At 44.2% G+C, this 22,634-nt stretch overlaps 1 protein-coding gene across 1 annotated transcript; it reads left to right on the top strand.

Moving 5' to 3' along the window:
* On the top strand, positions 5,433-5,786 carry LOC110436996. The gene has a single exon (XM_021464919.1). The coding sequence runs from the start codon at positions 5,433-5,435 to the stop codon at positions 5,784-5,786; it is 354 nt and encodes a 117-aa protein (XP_021320594.1).

Here is a 22,634-nt window from a genome sequence, read left to right as displayed (position 1 = left end):
GCCTCACCCTCAAGGAATACAGAGAAAGATATGTAAGTACGAGGATTTATTGATTCATTCTAACGGCCGTATGTGCATACCCTCTAATCATCTTCTTGTTTCTTCACAGGAAGCCACATACCCTAGGCAGGATATAGGCCCATTGGGTGCCTATGCTCTGTCCAAGAAGGGGAAGGCGATAGCCGACATCACCTACAGCTCGGACGACCCTCCTAAGGCATACACTAACTCCACCATCCATAGCCGGATCAGCTCGTACTGTGATTCGGCACATGCGATCCATGGCCCTGACTTCAATCCCTACACCGAGGCCATCAGTGGAGATGCAGCCATGAGGACGGGGGGAGGCAAGCAGCATCGGCGATACTAGGTTGCCGACCCCTTGATCAACTCCTCGAGGACTCCTACTCTCTCCTAGACCAGAGCAAAATATAGGCGCCAGGGCCAAAGCAGCTCAGGGGTACGCTCGAGGCCGACCGCAGCCGATTGCGTCATCACCAACCTCCAGGTTCTCGCTGTTTCATTCACGCTCAATCGTCCAATCATAATGTAGCTTTGTAACACAAGTGTTCAATCCTGTAGACCTAGCTTTCGCAAAAGGAAGTTAGGATTGCTGAGTTAGAGACGAGGAAAAGGAGATGACCCTCTACATGTGAACTCTTGGGCTCAGACGGGAGCACATCCGCCACCAACCTTGTACGTTCCACCCGCTCTAGGTGGACCTAGCCTAGTGAGTTTCATTTCACTTAACCATGCAATCTCTACCTTTGTAGATGTAGATGTAATTGTGGTTGTGTGCCATCGAGCCACTGTGGTTGTCGGCCATCATGCCGCTATGGTTGTCGCCCTTCGTGCCGATGCTTTTCTGGCAGGTCTTGGGAACCTCCTCATGCAGGGGAGGTGCTGCCGAAATTTTCATTTGAAACCACTATGTATATCTTTAAATTTAAGTATTTAATCTCAAAATTCACTTACGACACGTTTGTCTCATCCTTTGTGCAGCTTCACTCCCAGGGTTCTACTCAAGCGCCCAATGAGCAAAGTCCTCAAGACGGTGGGTGGAGCGGTGATGTCAATCCATACCAACCTCCAGGCGATTCATGGGCCAGACGAGCTGGATTCAGTGGGTGAACTTGTAGTTTGTTCATGGAATTTGTCATTTCGTCGGGCATGTTGTTGAACTTGTGGTTTCCTCAGACTTGTGATGAACTAGAAATATCGTTGGACTTGGTGATGAAAATGTGCTTATGTATGTGACATGTACGTTATATGTATGTGAGAGATTTTGTATATCGTGGTTATTGTGGCAAATGTGTGATATATTATGATATTTGTGTGCTATGTGTGATTAATGTGAGCTGTGCTATGATACATGTGGTTGCAAAAGCAAAAAACAAAAAAAATTACCTGGGAAGGGGGTTTGCCATGTGCTAGGGCCATAGCACACGACAAAGACCAAGGTTTGCCACGTGCTATGACCATAGCACATGGCAAACCTGCCTGCCAGGCTGCCTGTGCCAAACCTTGGAAGGGGGTTTGTCGTGTGCCCACCCCTGGCACACGACAAACATTGAGACTTTGCCGTGTGCCTGCATGGTGGCACACGACAAACCCTCTTTTCTGGGAAAAACAAAAAAATTCTTTATAATGTTTGTGGTGTGCCCTCTCTAGCTCACGGCAAAGGTCTGCTGTGTGCAACACACGGCAAACCCTGCCATCATGCCGTCCCAGCCGTCTCCCACTTTCCGTCACCTTTTTTTGCCGTGTGTCAAGGTTGACTCACGGCAAAGCTTTGTCGTGTGCCCACAAATTGGTCGTGAGTAAAGGTAAGGTTCACCGTGGGAGGGTTTACAGTGTGTTGTTTGCCGTGAGCAACACACGGCAAAGCCTTCGCCGTGTGCGATTTAGGCTTTGTCGTGTGCGCCAGGCACACGACGACCCCCCCCCATCCGGTAGTGAATGTACCATATGAACCATCCCAGAAAATAATTTTTAGATGATTCTCTTAGCAGAACCATACCTAAAAAGATGTGTATTTTTAGGGACAGTTCTATTGATGAATTGAGGTATAAAGTTATACTCCATTCGTATCCGTAAAGAAAGTCATTTTGGACAAGGTTTGAGTCAAACCTTGGAAATATAAATCATGAATAACTTTTAGGTTGTTGAGTTTGAAAAATGTGAAAACCTTATGAATAGGTTTGTCTTAAAAAATACATTCATAAAAATATGTATGTCCGCCGCCGCCATCACCCTCAACCACAGTCTGATTTAGTGATCATGTTCGAGTTCTCTTCATCTCGCTTAATGGTACATGAAGGAGTTGCTTGGACTGCCTTCGGTTCTGGGTCATGCAGGGTCCCTCTCTACTTAGCCCACTCTGGCCCAGCTAGTCTAACATTCGCTTTCTTCCGTCTTGGAGGCCCAGCACGCCTTCCCACCTGAATGTTCCCATCTTCAGTTTTTTCATTCATCGACTCCCCTTCTTCAGCAACAATGTCTTCAGTATTTTCCAACGCCAGCTCCGCAGCTTGGTCTTCAGTGGTGGCACAAAGTCACAGTGGCAATAAAATTCAAGATGTTGATCATTCATAGAAATTTGGTCTAAGTAGCAACTCAACACAACTTTAAAGTAATAAGGTGCACATACCATCTATATACTGGGCTCGCCTTAGAACTTGAACCTCAAGGTTTTGACCAGTAGATTGTTCCTCGTCCTTATCTTCTGACTCACTAAGCCATCCGTCCCTTCCATAATAGGACGCTTGCCTTGGGCCAGTCATCCTAGCTGCATTAAGTTGCAATACAACTTCACGAGCAGGTGGTTCAGTGAACATAGGGACTTTGATTTCCTCGTCTGCTGCTGGTTCTTGGTTCTACAAATGTACAAAAACTCATTGAATTGAGCCGACTAGCAAATAGATAACAAAAATCATAATATCATATATTATGACTTAGAATTTCTGCTCAGAGAAAAATGTTGTGTTATGCCAAGACAGTTTGTTTACTGTTCTTTTTTAGTTTTCTTCATTCTACCCATGTTGAAATCTATATCATCCTATTTGAGAACTTCACAACTTGCATAAGCATTTGTCAATCGGATGACAACAGAAACCATAATCATAAATTAATGAATAATATAATAATGACCCAAAGGACTTTATAGTTTAGAGGAAACAATAGACTGACAGTTGGTTAACTTTCAGTTTGCTGCATTGTGTCAGTGTCAACTTTGGCATCACCATTGTAGTGTAAGGGACTTAATGACCCTCAAAACATAGTAATACAAAAAGTCATAGTGATATCTAAGATAGATTATTGTACAAACACAAAACGATCACAATATTCGCTTTAGCATAATATAAAACTTCTCATTTACACTGGTTCACATTGCATACTTAGGCATTCGAATGTCCATGGACAGGCTTGAAACAAAAATAATATCAACTCAAAGTTATTTGGTGGTGAAATCAGCTATTTTCAGAACTACCCACCAACCACAGTGATAATTGATGATTTTGCACACTTGAAAAGAGATAAAGAACCGAATATTTTGCCAAACAAAATGTGGCACAGTTAGATATAAAACATCAGAGAAGAAGCCTTGCAGTGGAGAATAGGTGAAGCAGGTTGCTAGCAGCAATTAGGAGTGTGTGCAAGATGTTAGTACATTTTGCTTAGTGCCCAGTTTGTTTTGTCATTGTACCCAAAGTATGGCATCTTTTTTTCTCCTAGATTAAGCTACCAACACTTTAAATCTGCACATATGCAATGGTTGTATGAACAACTTCTTTTTAACATGGAAATACACAGCTGTCACTTGAGGTGTTAAGGTGGCTAGGGTTCAGAGGGAGAGAGGGGGGTGGCCGGGCAAGAGAGAAGTATTTAAATTTTTCTTCTAATTCCTGCATGCTTATTCTCATGGTAGCTAACGGTATACATGCCATTATTAGGCAGCCCAATCACCCCTTAATTCTCTCTCAATCACTCTTGATAAGCTTCAAAATTTGCACTTGCTAGTGGTGCGCTTAGGACTGTCCTCAGTTTGATGCCAACCGATTCACTTTACTGATTTACTACGCTTGCGTTCTTTCTTCTTTTCTCTACTGGTGAATCTCTTGCCCCACATGACAACATAGGCCTATAAGGGCACTCACAATGCAGACTCTATCATAGAGTCTAAAGTTATTTATTACCTCGAACAATGTGGACTTAGAGTCTAAATAAGACTTGGAGTCTTATTTTTTCTACCTTTTTCTTCAATAAATATACTGCCACATCAGCAAAATACCATAAATAATATGTAATTAATTGTCTTGAACTCTGTGATAGAGTCTTGCATTGTGAGTGCCCTAACACTACACCCCTCTTGGATATGCAGCTTATCCTCGAGTTCCAACCTAACCAGCTCATAACAGTAACTTGACTCAACATAAACCTAACACTTAAAAACAAGCCTCTCGACTTGAAATAGATTTGAGCTTTTTATTTCATGTCCTGCCGATGAAATGGAGCTCTGCCTATCTACACCACAGCATGTGTATCACCCACAAAGCAGCAAGGTGGCCGTGCCGCAATGGCAGAATGCAACATTGCTATGTGGTGCATGCCTGCCCGTGACCCATGCCTTCTCCCCATCGGATACCTGCTAGTCCATGCCACACACGGAAGAGTGGAGGGCTTCCAATGGAGAATGGCGAGGAGGGCCGCGCTTCCCCAACCGCCTCCGCTGTAGACTCAGATTTTGCCACCCATGGGGGGAAGCACATGCCCCAGATCCCCGATGTGGCGAACGAGATCAAGGTCCTCCATGTGGCAATGCACAACTTGGATGAGTTGTGAAAGGGTCTAGGGCTGAATCAGCTATAGATTCCAGTGCAAAGGTGCTGGGCAAGGTTGGCCGGCACCTTGGCGATGGGATCCGATGGCGTCAGTGGTCAGGTGGCACCTTTAGCAGCTTGTTACGGTGGTGGCTCGATTTGTAAGGAAGAGAGGGGGCCGGTAGGGGGCCTTACCCACAAATCGAGAAAGAGGGAAGGGTTTTTCTACTAATCCCTGCTTGCCTTTTTTGCTCTACGAGTGAATCTCTTGCCCCATATGACAACAAATGTCTCTAACACTACTCTGCTAGACAAGCGACTCGTCCACGAGCTGCAACCAAACCATCTCATAACAATAACTTGACTCGACACATAACTAACAACTAAATACAAGCCTTCTACATCTTGGCTCATTTTATTATTCTCGGCCTGAATAAATAGACTCTTTATTTTCACGGCCTCCTCAATGGTCAGTTGTGACTCGCTCCTTCTTCATCTTCACTCAGTACGGGCTCCGTGATCACATTAACGACACTGTGGCTAAGGTCGATAGCGATTGGGTGCAGCGCCATCGCTTGGTTCTACAACCATATCTACCCCGAGCTCATCTCCATGGTCTCGAAGGACACTGACACCGCCTACTCCATCTGGCGCGGCATCCGCAACCTCTTCCACGACAACAAGAACACCCGTGTTGTCTACCTCGGCACCGAGTTCCGCAACTTCTACCAAGGCGACCTCACCGCCCTCGACTACTACTGCTCCCACATGAAGATCATGGCAGACCGCCTTGCCGGCCTCAGTGCTCCGATGAATGACAAAGATCTCATATGCAACATTGTCCACAGCCTCAACCTTCATCTCCATCATGCGACTCCGCGCATCACCCTTCGGCCTTCACCGCCGCCTGCTGTCGTTCCTCAAGACATGATCCATGCTGCAGCTCGAAGAACACCGCATCGCTGAGTCTGAGAAGATGCAGACTGCGGCGGACACCGGATCATCCTCATTTGCTGCTCCATCCACAACGCCATAGGCTGCACATCTTCAGGCCGTGGCCGCTGTTTCCTTTCAACGATACAGTAGTACATAACCACTCTATGTTGGCGGTGAATTTTTTTCCAGGAGGTTTCAATTAAAAACGCCTGTGAAAAGAAATCTGCAGGTCACACTCAAAAACCGCCTGTAAAAATCAATTTTTACTGGTGGTTGACCTAACAAAACCGCCGGTAGAAATACATGATTTCTACATGCGCTTCCTTAAGAAAACCACCTGTGTAGAAATATGATTTTCAAAGGAAAACCGCCTGTAAAAATCATGTATGTCTACAGACGGTTTTGTTTGGAAAACCGCCAATAAAATTTAATTTTTACAGGCTGTAGAAATAATTTGAAATTAATTTTTTAAGCTTTTCAAATGACCTCGTTTGAAAAAACTTTGTAGTTGAATTTTTTTATTTGAGATCATCTTGTCATCAAAAACTACGTTTGAATCTCATAAATTTGAAATTTAAATTTGCAAATGACCTCGGATGGAGAAACTACCAATATAAAGGTTGTAGATCTTGAAAAGTTATCAAACTTTGTAGTTGACAATTTTTCTATTTGAATCCGTTTAGGGCCTCAAATAATCAATGTATGCTCGGTTTAGGATAATATGTAGCAAACTAAACTCTAATATAGACACAAGTGAGTGATGGGTGGAGTGGTAGAGGAGAGGTCTTGAGTTCAAATCACACCAACCACGACTTTTGTCATTTGTCGTTTCGGTTGGTGAACTTGTAGTTTGTTCATGGAATTTGTCGTTTCGTCAGACGTGTTGTTGAACTTGTGGTTTCCTCAGACTTGTGATGAACTAGAAATATCGTTGGACTTTGATGATGAACATGTGCTTATGTATGTGAGGTGTACGTTATATGTATGGCCGCCTATGCCAAACCTGGGAAGGGGGTTTGCCGTGTGCCCACCCGTGGCACACGGCAAACATTGAGACTTTGTCGTGTGCCTGCATGGTGGCACACGACAAAGATTCAAAGTTTGCCGTGTGCCACCATTGAAAGCCCAAGTTTGGTTTTGGTAATTAATGACACCAAGTTATTAATGCCTTGTGTTTGAGTGATGTGAGTTAGGCATAGCAACACATGTGATGAAGGTGCATGGTGACATGGAAAGGTGGCCACATGATCACAAAGGGATGAAGCATAAAGTGAAGATCATGGTGATAAACGAGGAGCAAAGTTATCAAGGCAAAGGTATAAACATAAGGTTTTACTTTTGCCGGTCTAAGATGAGTAGAGAAGTGATTGACCGGGTTTAGGATAGATAGCCGACTATCAAGAGGGGAAATCACGGTCATCTCTCGAATCAAGTGCTACTAGGTCCACTTCTTGAGCATATGCATTAGGATCTAGTAAAGTGCTAACTTAACTCCTTTGGTGAAAATGTTTGTGAAAAGCTAACACACTTGCTCTTTGGCGGTGGACACTTGTTGGTGTTAGCACATTTACAAAGGAGGTAGTTTTCCTAGGGTTGAGAGGGATTCGGCGCTTTTGAGAAAAATAAGTGTATATTTTTCTATTGCGCCAGTGGGAAATTTTTGAGAAGTCGCGGGAGTGTTTTCTCACTGAGAAACACTCACCAGACGCTGAGTGCGGAGGCACCGGACGCTGGCCTCAGCGTCCGGTGTACTTGACCCTGCTAGGGTTGAGCACCGGACGCACTCTGAGAGCGTCCGGTGGTTAGCGTCCGGTGTGAGGAGTTTTTGCAACCCTCTCTGCGCACGAGTCCGGTGAGCACCGGACCGTCTGGTGCCTAGCGTCCGGTGAGGTCGCGAGTTTGACACCCTCTCTGCGCACGAGTCCGGTGAGCACCGGACCGTCCGGTGTGGACTTGCAGAGCGTCCGGTGTGTTGCAGGTAGCCGTTAGGATCTGACACGCGAGATTCAAAAAGGACACGTGGCCAACTCCAGTGCACCGGACGCAGGGAGTCGAGCGTCCGGTGCTCACTTAGTAGCGTCCGGTGCCCCCGTTTTCAGCCCAGTGAAAACAGCCAACGGCTAGTTTCTTTGAGGGGCTTATAAATAGAAGGTGGCCGGTCTTGGGAGGCTCTCTCTTGCACATTTGATTACTTGAGACATACTTTGAGCTAGAGAACACTCCCTCCACTCATCTCCTTGCTTGATTGCTCATCCTAGTGAGACTGAGTGAGATTCAAGTGCATTGCTTTGAGAGTTGCTTTTAGTGGCACTTGATTCTTGAGTTTGCTGCGGATTTCTTGTTACTCTTGGGTGTTTCCCGACGCCCTAGACGGCTTGGAGCAGCGGTGGTGTTGAGCTCGTGATTGGAGATTGTTTCTAGCCTCACCAAGTGATTTGTGAGGGGTTCTTGAGCCTTCCCCGCGGGAGATCGCAATTGGCTACTCTAGTGGATTGCTCGTGGCTTGGAGGATCCCCATCTTGTGAGTGGATGTGCGGCACCCGCTGAGGGTTTGGCTTTGGATTGCCAATTAGCTCGTGATCCATCAAGTGGGTGTATCGCCACAACGAGGAGTAGCTTGCCGGGAAGCAAGTGAACCTCGGTAAAAAATCTTGTGTCATCTCTTGCCGAGGATTCTCTTGTGATTGTGAGTGATTGGTTGGTTATATCTCTACTCTACAACGTTGGTATAACAATCACTCTCCACTCCTTTACTTACTTGTATATCTTGCTAGTTGTTTAGCTTGTTTAGTTTAGTCTTCTTGTTTAGGAGTGTAGCAAGTTTGTAGTTGTGCTTTCTTGTTGTAACTTGTGTTTAGCTTTCTTGCTAGACTTGTGTAGGTGGCTTGCATAGCTTAGTTGTGCTAGTGCTAGAATAGCGTCGCCTTTTGTTTTACTAATCAACTTGTCTAGTTGAAGTTTGTAGAAATTTTAAATAGGCTATTCACCCCCCCCCTCTAGCCATTTGGACCTTTCAACCATGCAGGCACACGACAAACCCTCTTTTCAGGGAAAAACAAAAAATTCTTTATAATGTTTGTCGTGTGCCCTCTCTAGATCACGGCAAAGGTTTGTTGTGTGCAACACACGGCAAACCCTGCGGTCAAGCCATCCCCCGACGTCTCCCGCCATCTGTCTCCTTTTTTTTGCCATGTGTCAAGGTTGACTCACGGCAAAGCTTCGTCATGTGCCCACAATTTGGCCGTGAGTAAAGGTTAGGTTCACCGTGGGAGGGTTTGTCGTGTATTCTTCGCCGTGAGCAACACACGGCAAAGCCTTTGTCGTGTGCGATTTGGGCTTTGCCGTGTGCGCCAGGCACACGGCGAAAACCCCCCCATCCGGTAGTGAATGTAGCATATGAATCATCCCTGAAAATAATTTTCAGACGGTTCTCATAGGAGAACCATACCTAAAAATATGTGCATTTTTAGGGACGGTTCTATTGATGAACTGGTGTAGAAAGTAATACTCCATTCGTATCTATAAAGAAAGTCATTTTGGACAAGGTTTGAGTCAAACATTGGAAATATAAATCATGAATAACTTTTAGGTTGTTGTGTTTGAAAAATGTGAAAAGCATATGAATAGATTTGTCTTAAAAAAATACTTTCATAAAAATAAATGTCCGCCACCGCCATCACTCTCAACCACAGTCTGATTCAGTGATCATGTTCGAGTTCTCTTCATCTCGCTTAATGGTACATGAAGGAGTCGCCTGGACTACCTTCGGTTCTAGGCCATGCAGGGTCCCTGTCTACTTAGCCCACTCCGGCCCAGCTAGTCTGACATTTGCTTTCTTCCGTCTTGGAGGCCCAGCACGCCTTCCCACCTGAATGTTCTCATCTTCAGTTTTTTTCATTCATCGGTTCCCCTTCTTCAGCAACAATGTCTTCAGTATTTTCCGGCGCCAGCTCTCCGCAGCTTGGTCTTCAGTGGCGACACAAAGTCATATTGGCAAGAAATTCAAGACGTTGATTATTCATAGAAATTTGGTCTAAGTAGCAACTCAACACAACTGCAAAGTAATAGGGTGCACATACCATCTATATACTGGGCTCGCCTTAGAACTTGAACCTCAAGGTTTTGACCAGTAGGTTGTTCCTCTTCCTCATCTTCTGACTCACTAAGCCATCCACCCCATGCATAATAGGAGGCTTGCCTTCGGCCAATCATTCTAGCTGCATTAAGTTGCAATTAATACAGCTTCACGAGCAGGTGGTTCAGTGAACATAGGGTCTTTGACTTCCTCGTCTGCTGCTGGTTCTTGGTTCTACAAATGTACAAAAACTTATTGAATTGAGCCCACTAGCAAATAGATAACAAAAATCATAATATCATATATTATGACTTAGAGTTTCTGCTCAGAGAAAAATGTTGTGTTATGCCATGATAGTTTGTTTACTGTTCTTTTTTAGTTTTCTGCATTCTACCCGTGTTGAAATCTATATCATCCTGTTTGAGAATTTCACAACATGCATAAGCATTTGTCTATCGGATGACAACAGAAACCATAATCATAAATTAATGAATAATATAATAATGACCCAAAGGACTTTAGTTAGAGGAAACAACAAACTGACAGTTGGTTAACTTTCAGTTTGCTGCATTGTGTCAGTATCAACTTTAGCATCATCATTGTAGTGTAAGGGACTTAATGGCCCTGAAAACATAGTAATACAGAAAGTCATAGTGATATCCAAGATAGATTATTGTACAAACACAAAAAGATCATAATATTCGCTTTAGCATAATATAAAACTTTTCATTTACACTGGTTCACATTGCATACTTAGGCATTTGAATGTCCATGGACAGGCTTGAAACAAAAATAATATCAACTCAAAGGTATTTGGTGGTTAAATCAGCTCTTTCAGAACTACCCACAGTAAAGTAGCTTCATTTTATTTGTGTGTGTACATAGTATATAGGTACCTGCTGCCCACGTGAAGGATGTCATGACTAGGAGAAGGATGCAAAAAGCAGCGGATGTCGAGTGCACGGCCCTCATGGTATCAACAAACACTAGCATGTCTTCTGTTTCGACTTTCGAGAGTCCATACGCATGGGAAGAGGGATTGTTGTGTTGAACAATAATAAACACTGCTATCAAAATGGTTTTTTTAGAGCCGCTGCTTTTTTTAATTGAACACATTGGAAATCATATTCAATCACTACCGGTGAGCCGGCATTTGCCGTGTGCCCGCCTATTTGTCGTGAGCAACACACGACAAAGGCCAGGTTTGCCACGTTCTCAGCGCACGCACACGGCAAACGTCAGGCACACGGTATACATGGCCTTTGCCATGTGTTGCACACAGCAAACACCAGGCACACGGCGAACTCAAAACCTTTACCGTGAGCAACACATGGCAAAAACAGAGCACACGGCAAAAGCTAACCTCACGCTAACGCTCACCCCCAGCCATCGACGTTTGCCGTGTGCGGCCGTTAGGCACACGGCAAACAATTTGTCTTTTTTTTAGATTTTGCCCTCCAAATTTTTTCTTCTCTATAAACTCATCATTTGTAACTCCATACTCAAATTTCATAAAATTTGAAACATGTTTGCTATATTTTTGCAATTAACAACATTTATTTTCATTTTTTTGGATGCGGTCATATTTGAACTAGAGTCAGTGAAATAGTTGGAAAGAGCTATATTTTTGCAATTAACAGCATTTATTTTCATTTTTTGGATGCGGTCAAATTTGAACTAGAGTCAGTGAACTTTCGAATGTCGTGGTTAGGAGATACGACGCCAAACGTGTGTCGTTACTTTTCAAAAATTCTAATAAATGCTATTTTATTTCGTAAATCCTGAAACTTGTACATATGTCATGTTATCATAAATAGAGGCCATAGAAAAAATTTGGGAAGATTTCGAACAAGTTGTCACGTATGATGTATAGAAACCGGATAATCTCCGGAGAACTTTCAAAGAGTTATGAGTGAAGTTGCATGAGTTGGAGTAGATTCAACTTTCATATTTGAGCTTGATTTCAAAACTTTTTCTATAGGCACTACACCACATAGGTTGTGTCATTGTTCAAATTTGAGATTTTTTCGGAATCGTTTGCTATTTCTTAATTATATTTAGCATTTATTGATTTTGAAACCAGAAAATTCGAATTAAAGAAATAAACACATGAACTAATGGTATAACATGTTTGTAAACATGGAATATACATTGTGAAGTTCATTTGACAAAGAAATTATATAATAACTTTAATTTATTAAGTATACTTGTAAAGAAAAAAAAGTATAGGATTGAAATATAAAATGTTGTTAATTGTTTGTCGTGTGCTACTTGCAGCAGCAGCAGTGGGACACATGGCAAAGAATTTTTAAAAAAGAAAGAAATAAATGAAAACAAAAAAATAAAAAAAATAAGTAAAAAATGTTCGCCATGAGCCAGATCGTGGCACACGGCAAAGAGTCGATGTTTGTCTTGTGCCCTTGATCCAGCACATGGCAAACTCCCCTCGCGGGGACTTATCCACAACGCGCCTGCAATCTCCGCCACTCCCTCAGCTCACACCCCCACGCTCCCTGACAGTCGCCGCCGCACCTGCCGTCGCCGCTGCGCGCCCCGCCCGCCCCCTGCTGCGCCACTAGGCCAGCCCGACCCCTGCCTGGCCTACCGCCGCCGCCACCGCAGCGCACGGATCCACGTCGGGAGAAGGAGCCCCCCACCGCCCCCTTCTGCGCCACGCCCGCCACCTGCTTGGCCCGCCGCCGCTGCCGTCACAGCGCCGGATCCGCGTCGGGAGGAGCAGCGCCGCCACACCACCTCTGGCCCCCATCCCCAACCTTGGGCTGCCCCACCCCAGCCTCCACTGCCACCGCTGGCCGCCCATGCCCCCACCGCCGGCCACCGGAGAAAGGGAGGAGGAAAGGAAGAGGAGAAGAAGGGGAGGAGGAGGAGGAGGAGCAGCAGAAGGAGAAAGGGGTTGCCGGTTGCCGCGCTCGCCGTGTCTGTCCCGCGACGCCCTGACGATCATCGCCCCAACACCGTGAGCACCACCGCCCTTCATTGCACACAAGGTAGTTGTTGTAGTGGTTGCCAGCCATCGTGTCGCTGTGTTAGCCGGCCCTCGTGCCGCTATGGTTACTGAACATCATGCTGTTGTGTTAGCTGGCCATCGTGTCGTTGTATTTGTCGGCCATCGTGCCGCTGTTTTGTTGTAGGTTTTGGAAACCTCCTTGTGTAGGGGAGATGCTACCAAAATTTTCATTGACACTATTATCTTTCCAGGACAACGTTAGGTTGTGGGAGCAGAGGCATTCCTCAAAGCCGTGGGTCTGCCTGCATCGCTAGCCTGACTGCATCGCCACCCAAGGTATAACAACGCATTCTATTTGTGTCATAGTTTACGTAACCAAGTTAGGCGTCTCCTGTTCGAAAGAGATACGGTTGGAAACGACAGTATCTGTTTCGAATTGTCCATGTTATTTGGACAGGCCGAGGTTGCGTAGATGGGGTTAGTTTCTAGGTCCACTCCGATTCGAGATAGAGTTTCGACATCACCTCCCTGTTGTTCTCCGGATACACAACCTCCCGCCGGGACATGTATTTGGAGAAAAGCGGGGAGGTGCTGCCAAAATTCCATCTCGGATCAGAGTTGAGACAGGTTGCCCATGGTTGTGCACATAGGGTCATGTCATATGCTGGTTATAACATGAATGGATATCTCTTCCACACAAAAAGGCACAAGCAAAGTCGTCCTAACCGAAAAACCACAAATACCGGAGTTTTCACGCCCGGCCAAAATGGGATGGACTTATTATGGAAGAATTGAAGACATATACAAACTCATGTTTCATGGTTGCATAGATATTAAATCCATCATATTCAAATGTCATTAGTTTGACCCTAAAGTAACAAGACAGACGCCTAATCTTGGGCTAGTCGAAATTCAAAAGGATTTCGTCTTACCATGAGATGATGTATACATTGTAGCCCAATAGGCCACACAAGTTATTATATGTCGTACCCATGAAAACCCGATGCACGTCTTAAGGGTTGGGATGTTGTGCACAGGGTATCGCCGCACGGTGGAGTACCAGTACCAAACAAGGAAGATTACAACCTTGACACAGACACATATGAAGGGGAGTTCTATCAAGAAGAGAGTCTAGAAGTGACTTTTGTGATAGACTTAACTGAAGCCATGGATGTGGCCATTGTTGTTGAAGATGATGTTGAGGTTGAAGATGTGAGGGACTTACAATTACTTCAGCAGTTATGCTTAGACAATGACAATGGCGATAACAATGCTCCTTCGGCTAGTATGTGAGAGATTTGGTATATCATGGTTATTGTGGCAAATGTGCGATACGTTGTGATATTTGTGTGCTATGTGTGATTAATGTGAGCTGTGCTATGATACATGTGGTTGCAAAAGCAAAAAACAAAAAAATTACCTAGGAAGGGGGTTTGCCGTGTGCTAGGGCCATTGCACACGGCAAAGACCAAGGTTTGTCGTGTGCTATGACCATAGCACACGGCAAACCAGACAGCCAGGCCGCCTGTGCCAAACCTGGGAAGGGGGTTTGCCATGTGCCCACCCCTAGCACATGACAAACATTGACACTTTGCCGTGTGCCTGCATGGTGGCACATGGCAAAGATTCAAAGTTTGTCGTGTGCCACCATGCAGGCACACGACAAACCCTCTTTTAAGGAAAAACCAAAAAAATTCTTTATAATGTTTGCCATGTGCCCTCTCTAGCTCACCACAAAGGTTTGTCATGTGCAACACACGACAAACCATGCCGTCAAGCCGTCCCCCGCCGTCTCCCACTGTCTGTCACCTTTTTTTGCCGTGTGTCAAGGTTGACTCACGGCAAAGCTTCGCCGTGTGCCCACAATTTGGCCGTGAGTAAAGGTAAGGTTCACCGTGGGAGGGTTTGCCGTGTGCGATTTGGGCTTTGCTATGTGTGCCAGGCACACGACGAGCCCCCCCACCCCCATCCGGTAGTGAATGTAGCATATGAACCATCCCTAAAAATAATTTTTAGGGACAGTTCTATTGATGAACTGAGGTAGAAAGTTATACTCCATTCGTATCCGTAAAGAAAGTCATTTTGAACAAGTTTTGAGTCAGACATTGGAAATATAAATCATGAATAACTTTTAGGTTGTTGAGTTTGAAAAATGTGAAACCATATGAATAGATTTGTCTTAAAAAATACTTTCATAAAAATATATATGTCCTCGCCGCCATCACCTTGAACCACAGTCTGATTCAGTGATCATGTTCGAGTTCTCTTCATCTTGCCTAATGGTACATGAAGGAGTCGCCTGGACTGCCTTGGGTTCAAGGCCATACAGGGTCCGTCTCTACTTAGCCCAATCCGGCCCAGCTAGTCTAACGTTCGCTTTCTTCCGTCTTGGAGGCCCAGCACGCCTTCCCACTTGAATGTTCCCATCTTCGGTTTTTTCATTCATCGGCTCCCCTTCTTCCACAACAATGTCTTCAGTATTTTCCGGCGCCAGCTCCGTAGCTTGGTCTTCAGTGGTGACACAAAGGCCCAGTGGCAATAAAATTCAAGATGTTGATTATTCATAGAAATTTGGTCTAAGTAGCAACTCAACACAACTTGAACCTCAAGGTTTTGACCAGTAATAGGATGCACATACCATCAATATACTGGGCTTGCCTTACAACTTGAACCTCAAGGTTTTGACCAGTAGGTTGTTCCTCTTCCTCATCTTCTGACTCACCATGCCATCCGCCCCTTCCATAATAGGAGGCTTGCCTTGGGCCAATCATCCTAGCTGCATTAAGTTGCAATACAACTTCACGAGCAGGTGGTTCAGTGAACATAGGGTCTTTGACTTCCGCATCTACTGCTGGTTCTTGGTTCTACAAATGTACAAAAACTCATTGAATTAAGCCCACTAGCAAATAGGTAACAAAAATCATAATATCATATATTATGACTTAGAGTTTCTGCTCAGAGAAAAATGTTGTGTTATGCCATGACAGTTTGTTTACTGTTCTTTTTTAGTTTTCTGCATTCTACCCGTGTTGAAATCTATATCATCCTATTTGAGAAATTCACAACTTGCATAAGCATTTGTAATACAGAAAGTCATAGTGATATCCAAGATAGATTATTGTACAAACACAAAAAGATCATAATATTCGCTTTAGCATAATATAAAACTTTTCATTTACACTAGTTCACATTGCATACTTAGGCATTCGAATGTCCATGGATAGGCTTGAAACAAAAATAATATCAACTCAAAGTTATTTGGTGGTGATTCAGCTCTTTCAGAACTACCCACAGTAAAGTAGCTTCATTTTATTTGTGTTGTACATAGTATATAGGTACCTGCTGCCCAGGTTAAGGATGTCGTGACCAGGAGAAGGATTCAAAAAGTAGGGTATGTCGAGTGCACAGCCCTCATGGTATCAACAAACACTAGCAAGTCTTGTGTTTCGACTTTCGAGGGTCCATACGCAGGGAAGAGGGTGTTATTTATATATAACCAAATGTTTGTTTAAATGTCACATCAATGCTGGCGTATCTCACAGCCAAGATTCCAAATCCTCGATCACTCTCCTACACGCAAATAGTAAATGTGTTAGCCCTGTTTAGTTCTCCATCCAAAATTTTTTCGTCCATCACATCGAATCTTTAGACAGATGCATGGAACATTAAATGTATATAAAAAAATAAACTAATTACACAGTTTGATTGAAAAACGTGAGACGAATCTTTTAAGCCTAGTTACTCTATGATTAGCCTTAAGTGCTACAGTAACTTACATGTGCTAATGATAGATTAATTATGCTTAATAGATTTGTCTTGTAGTTTCCTGATGAGCTATGTAATTTGTTTTTTTATTAGTTTCTAAAAACCCCTCCCGACATCCTTCCGACACATCCGATGTGACACCCAAAAAATTTTCATCTCCAATCTAAACAGGCCCTAGTATCCAATTCGATCATATATATATAGTTCCATATTCTGAATGATCTTCACTTTAATTAGTATTAATTGTTGTGTTGAACAATAATAAACACTGCTATCAAAATGATTTTTTTAGAGCGGCTACTTTTTTTAATTGAACACATTGGAAATCATATTCAATCACTACCGGAGAGCCGGCATTTGTCGTGTGCCCGCCTATTTGCCGTGAGCAACACACGGCAAAGACCGGGTTTGCCGTGTTCTCAGCCCACGCACATGGCAAACTCCAGGCACACGGTATACCTGGCCTTTGCCGTGTGTTGCACACAGCAAACACTAGGCACACAGCGAACTCAAACTGGCCTTTGTCGTGTGTTGCCCATGGCAAACACCAGGCATACGGCGAACTCAAACCTTTGCCTTGAGCAACACATGGCAAAAACAGAGCACACGGTAAAAGCTAACCCCACGCTAACACCCATCCCCAGCCGTCAATGTTTGCCGTGTGCGGCCATCAGGCACACGGCTAAGTCTGGGTTTGCCGTGTGCTTGAGGCACACAACAAACAATTTGTCTTTTTTTTCAGATTTTACTCTCCAAATTTTTCTTCTCTACAAACTCATCATTTTTAACTACATACTCAAATTTCATAAAATTTGAAACACGTTTGCTATATTTTTGCAATTAACAACATTTATTTTTATTTTTTCATATGCAGTCAAATTTGAAATAGAGGCAGTGAAATAGTTGGAAAAAAATATCAGAAAAATGATATTCATGTTACCCGACCCTGTCTGAGAATGCACGTTCGAAACGAAAATGACTTTCGAATGTCATGGTTAGGAGACACGACGCCGAACGTGCGTAGGTACTTTTCAAAAATTCTAATAAATGCTATTTTATTCCGTAAATAATGAAACTTGTACATATGTCATGTTATCATACATAGAGGCCATAGAAAAAGTTTGGAAAGATTTCAAACAAGTTGTCACGTATGATGTGTAGAAACCAGATAATCTCCGATGAAGTTTAAGAGACTTATGAGTGAAGTTGCATGAGTTGGAGTAGATTCGACTTTCATATTTGAGTTTGATTTCAAAACTTTTTCTATTGGCACTACACCACATAGGTTGTGTCGTGTCCAAATTTGAGAACTTTTCGAAATCGTTTGCTATTTTTTAATTATTTTTAGCATTTATTGATTTTGAAAAGAGAAAATTCGAATTAAAGAATTAAACACATGAACTAATGGTATAATATGTTTGTAAACATGTAATATACATTGTGAAGTTCATTTGACAAAGAAATTACATAAAAACTTGGATTTATTAAGTAAGTATAGTTGTAAAGAAAAAAAAGTATAGGATTGAAATATAAAATGTTGTTAATTGTTTGTCGTGTGCCACTTGCAGCAACACACGGCAAACACACAGTTTGCCGTGTGTCAGCAGTGGGACACATGGTAGAGTTTTTAAAAAATAAAAAATAAATGAAAACAAAAAAAAATAAGTAAAAAATGTTCGTCGTGAGCCAGATTGTGGCACATGGCAAAGAGTCGATGTTTGTCATGTGCCCTTGATCCAGCACACGGCAAACCCCCCTCGGGGGGACTTATCCACATCGCGCCCGCAATCTCTCCCACTCCCTCAGCTCACACCCCCACGCTCCTTGGCAGCCGCCGCCGGACCCGCCTACGCCGCTGCGCGCCCCACCTGCCCCTGCCGTGCCACCAGGCCCACCCGACCCCTGCCCGGCCCGCCGCTGCCGCCACCGCAGCGAGCGGATCCATGCCAGGAGAAGGTGCCCCCCACTGTGCCAGGTGGCCAGCCCAACGCGCCCCCACCGCCCCCTTCTGCGCCATGCCCGCCCTCTGCCCGGCCCACCGCCTCGCCGCCGCCACAGCGCGCGGATCCGCGCCAGGAGAAGGAGCAGCGCCACTGCACCACCTCCGGCCCCATCCCCAACCTCTGTCCACCCCACCCCGGCCTCCATCCGCCACCGCGGGCGACCCATCCCCTCACCGCTGGCCACCGGAGAAAGGGAGGAGGAAAGGAAGAGGAGAAGAAGGGGAGGAGGAGGAGGAGAAAGGGAGGAGAAGGGGAGGAGGAAAGAAAGAGGAAGAGGAGAAGGAGGAGAAAGGGGTTGCCGGTTGCCGCGCTCACCGCGTCTGTCTCGCGACGCCCCGACGATCATCGGCTGACACCGTGAGCACCATCGTCCTTCATTGCACACAAGGTAGTTGTTGTAGTGGTTGCCAGCCATCGTGTTGCTGTGTTAGCCGGCCCTCGTGCCGCTATGGTTACTGAACATCATGCCGTTGTGTTAGCTGGCCATCATGCCGTTGTGTTTGTCGGCCATCGTGCTGCTGTTTTGTTGTAGGTTTTTGGAAACCTCCTTGTGTAGGGGAGATGCTGTCAAAATTTTCATTGACACTATTATCTTTGCAGGAGAACGTTAGGTCGTGGGAGCAGAGGCATTACTCGGAGCCATGGGTCTGGCTGCACCGCTAGCCTGACTCCACCACCACCCAAGGTATAACCACACATTCTATTTGTGTCATAGTTTACGTAACCGAGTTAGATGTCTCCTATTCGAAAGAGATATGGTTGGAAACAACCCTATCTGTTTTGAATTATCCACGTTATTTGGATAGCCTGAGGTTGCGTAGATGAGGTTAGTTTCTAGGTCCACTCCGATTCGAGATAGAGTTTCGGCATCACCTCCCTGTTGTTCTCTGGATACACAACCTCCCGCCGGGACATGTATTTGGAGAACAGCGGGGAGGTGTTGCCAAAATTTTGTCTTGGATCGAGTTGAGACAGGTTGCCCATGGTTGTGCACATAGGGTCATGTCATATGCCGGTTATAACGTGAATGCATATCTCTTCCACACAACAAGGCACGAGCAAAGTCGTCCTAACCAGAAAACCACAAAGACCGGAGTTTTCACGCACGGCCAAAATGGGATGTACCATTATGGAAGAATTGAAGACATATACGAACTCACGTTTCATGGTTGCATAGATATTAAATCTGTCATATTCAAATGCCTTTGGTTTGACCCTGAACTAACAAGATGGACGCCTAATCTTGGGCTAGTTGAAATTCGATCGGATTCCGTCTTACCAGGAGATGATGTATACATTGTGGCCCAATAGACCACACAAGTTTATTATATGTCGTAACCGTGCTAAATCGATGCACGTCTTAAGGGTTGGGATGTTGTGCACAAGGTATCGCCGCACGGTGGACTACCGGTACCAAACAAGGAAGATTACAACCTTGACACTGACACATATGAAGGGGAGTTCTATCAAGAAGAGGGTCTAGAAGGGACTTTTGTGATAGACTTAACTGAAGCCATGGATGTGGCCATTGTTGTTGAAGATGACGTTGAGGTTGAAGATGTGAGGGACTTCCCATTACTTGAGCAGTTACGCTTAGACAATGACAATGGCGATAACAATGCTTCTCCAGCTGGTATGTGAGAGATTTGGTATATCATGGTTATTGTGGAAAATATGCAATACATTGTGATATTTGTGTGCTATGTGTGATTAATGTGAGTTGTGCAATGATACATGTGGTTGTAAAAGCAAAAAACAAAAAAAATTACCTAGGAAGGGGGTTTGTCGTGTGCTAGGCCCATAGTGTTTGCTGTGTGCTATGACCATAGCACACGGTGAACCCGCCTGCCAGGCCGCCTGTGCCAAACCTGGGAAGGGGGTTTGGCATGTGCCCACCCCTGGCACACGGCAATCATTAAGACTTTGCCGACTGCCTGCAAGGTGGCACACGGCAAAGATTCAAAGTTTGTCGTGTGCCACCATGCAGGCACACGACAAACCCTCTTTTTAGGAAAAAACAAAAAAATCTTTATAATGTTTGTCGTGTGCCCTCTTTAGCCCACGGCAAAGGTTTGCCGTGTGCAACACACGGCAAACCCTGCCGTCAAGCCGCCCCCCGCCGTATCCCGCCGTCCGTCACCTTTATTTTGCCGTGTGTCAAGGTTGACTTACGGCAATGCTTCACCGTGTGCCCACAATTTGGTCGTGAGTAAAGGTAAGGTTCATCATGGGAGCGTTTGCCGTGTGTTCTTTGTCGTGAGCAACACAAGACAAAGCCTTCGCTGTGTGCGATTTGGGCTTTGCCGTGTGCGCCAGGCACACGGCGAGCCCCCCATCCGGTAGTGAATGTAGCATATGAACCGTCTGTGAAAATAATTTTTAGGGACGGTTGTATTGATGAACTGAGGTAGAAAGTTATACTCCATTCGTATCCGTAAAGAAAGTCATTTTGTATAAGGTTTGAGTCAAACATTGGAAATATAAATCATGAATAACTTTTAGGTTGTTGAGTTTGAAAAATGTGAAACCATATGAATAGATTTGTCTTAAAAATACTTTCATAAAAATATATATGTCCGCCGCCGCCATCACCCTCAACCACAGTCTGATTCAGTGATCATGTTCGAGTTCTCTTCATCTCGCGTAAAGGTACATGAAGGAGTCGCCTGAACGGCCTTCGGTTTTGGGCCATGCAGGGTCCCTCTCTACTTATCCCACTCCGGCCCAGCTAGTCTAACATTCGCTTTCTTCCGTCTTGGAGGCCCAACACGCCTTCCCACTTGAATGTTCCCATCTTCAGTTTTTTCATTCATCGGCTCCCCTTCTTCCACAACAATGTCTTCTGTATTTTCTAGTGCCAACTCCGCAGCTTGGTCTTCAGTGGTGACACAAAGTCACAGTGGCAATAAAATTCAAGATGTTGATTATTCATAGAAATTTGGTCTAAGTAGCAACTCAACACAATTGCAAAGTAATAGGATGCACATACCATCTATATATTGGGCTCGCCTTAGAACTTGAACCTCAAGGTTTTGACCAGTAGGTTGTTCCTCTTCCTCATCTTCTGACTCACCATGCCATCTGTCCCTTCCATAATAGGAGGCTTGCCTTGGGCCAATCATCCTAGCTGCATTAAGTTGCAATATAGCTTCACGAGCAGGTGGTTCAGTAAAAATAGGGTCTTTGACTTCCTCGTCTGCTGCTGGTTCTTGGTTCTACAAATGTACAAAAACTCATTGAATTGAGCCCACTAGCAAATAGATAACAAAAATCATAATATCATATATTATGACTTAGAGTTTCTGCTCAGAGAAAAATGTTATGTTATGCCATGACAGTTTGTTTACTGTTCTTTTTTAGTTTTCTGCATTCTACTCGTGTTGAAATCTATATCATCCTATTTGAGAATTTCACAACTTGCATAAGCTTTTGTCAATCGGATGACAACAAAAACCATAATCATAAATTAATGAATAATATAATAATGACCCAAAGGATGTTATAGTTTAGAGGAAACAACAGACTGACAGTTGGTTAACTTTCAGTTTGCTGCATTATGTCAGTATCAACTTTGGCATCATCATTGTAGTGTAAGGGACTTAATGGCCCTCAAAACATAGTAATACAGAAAGTCATAGTGATATCTAAGATAGATTACTGTACAAACACAAAACGATCACAATATTCGCTTTAGGCATAATATAAAACTTTTCATTTACATTGGTTCACATTGCATACTTAGGCATTCAAATGTCCATGGACAGGCTTGAACAAAAATAATATCAACTCAAAGTTATTTGGTGGTGAAATCAGTTCTTTCAGAACTACCGACCAACCACATTGATAAATGATGATTAGGGTTAGGAGTCTGGATAAGGGTGGGTTAGGAGTGGGATCGAGAATGTACATGCCAGTAACTTTTCACAGTGTGATCGATTACAGATTCGATCGACAAAACATCAAGCAAAGTTATCTATTATTCACTTCGTGAACTATTGACGGGCTAAAATGGCCCAACAAAACAACTAGCATATATATAAGACAAATAGCTAGAGTTAGACGTAATT

This window comes from Sorghum bicolor, chromosome 7 (assembly GCF_000003195.3).
Source record: "Sorghum bicolor cultivar BTx623 chromosome 7, Sorghum_bicolor_NCBIv3, whole genome shotgun sequence".
Taxonomy (NCBI): Eukaryota; Viridiplantae; Streptophyta; class Magnoliopsida; order Poales; family Poaceae; genus Sorghum; species Sorghum bicolor.
Note: the sequence above shows the minus strand (reverse complement) of the source record. Positions and strands in the feature narration are given on the sequence as shown.

What these genes read in the sequence shown, in the direction of transcription:
- LOC110436996 (XM_021464919.1), top strand. Translation starts at nt 5,433, where the DNA reads ATGGTCTCGAAGGACACTGACACCGCCTACTCCATCTGGCGCGGCATC.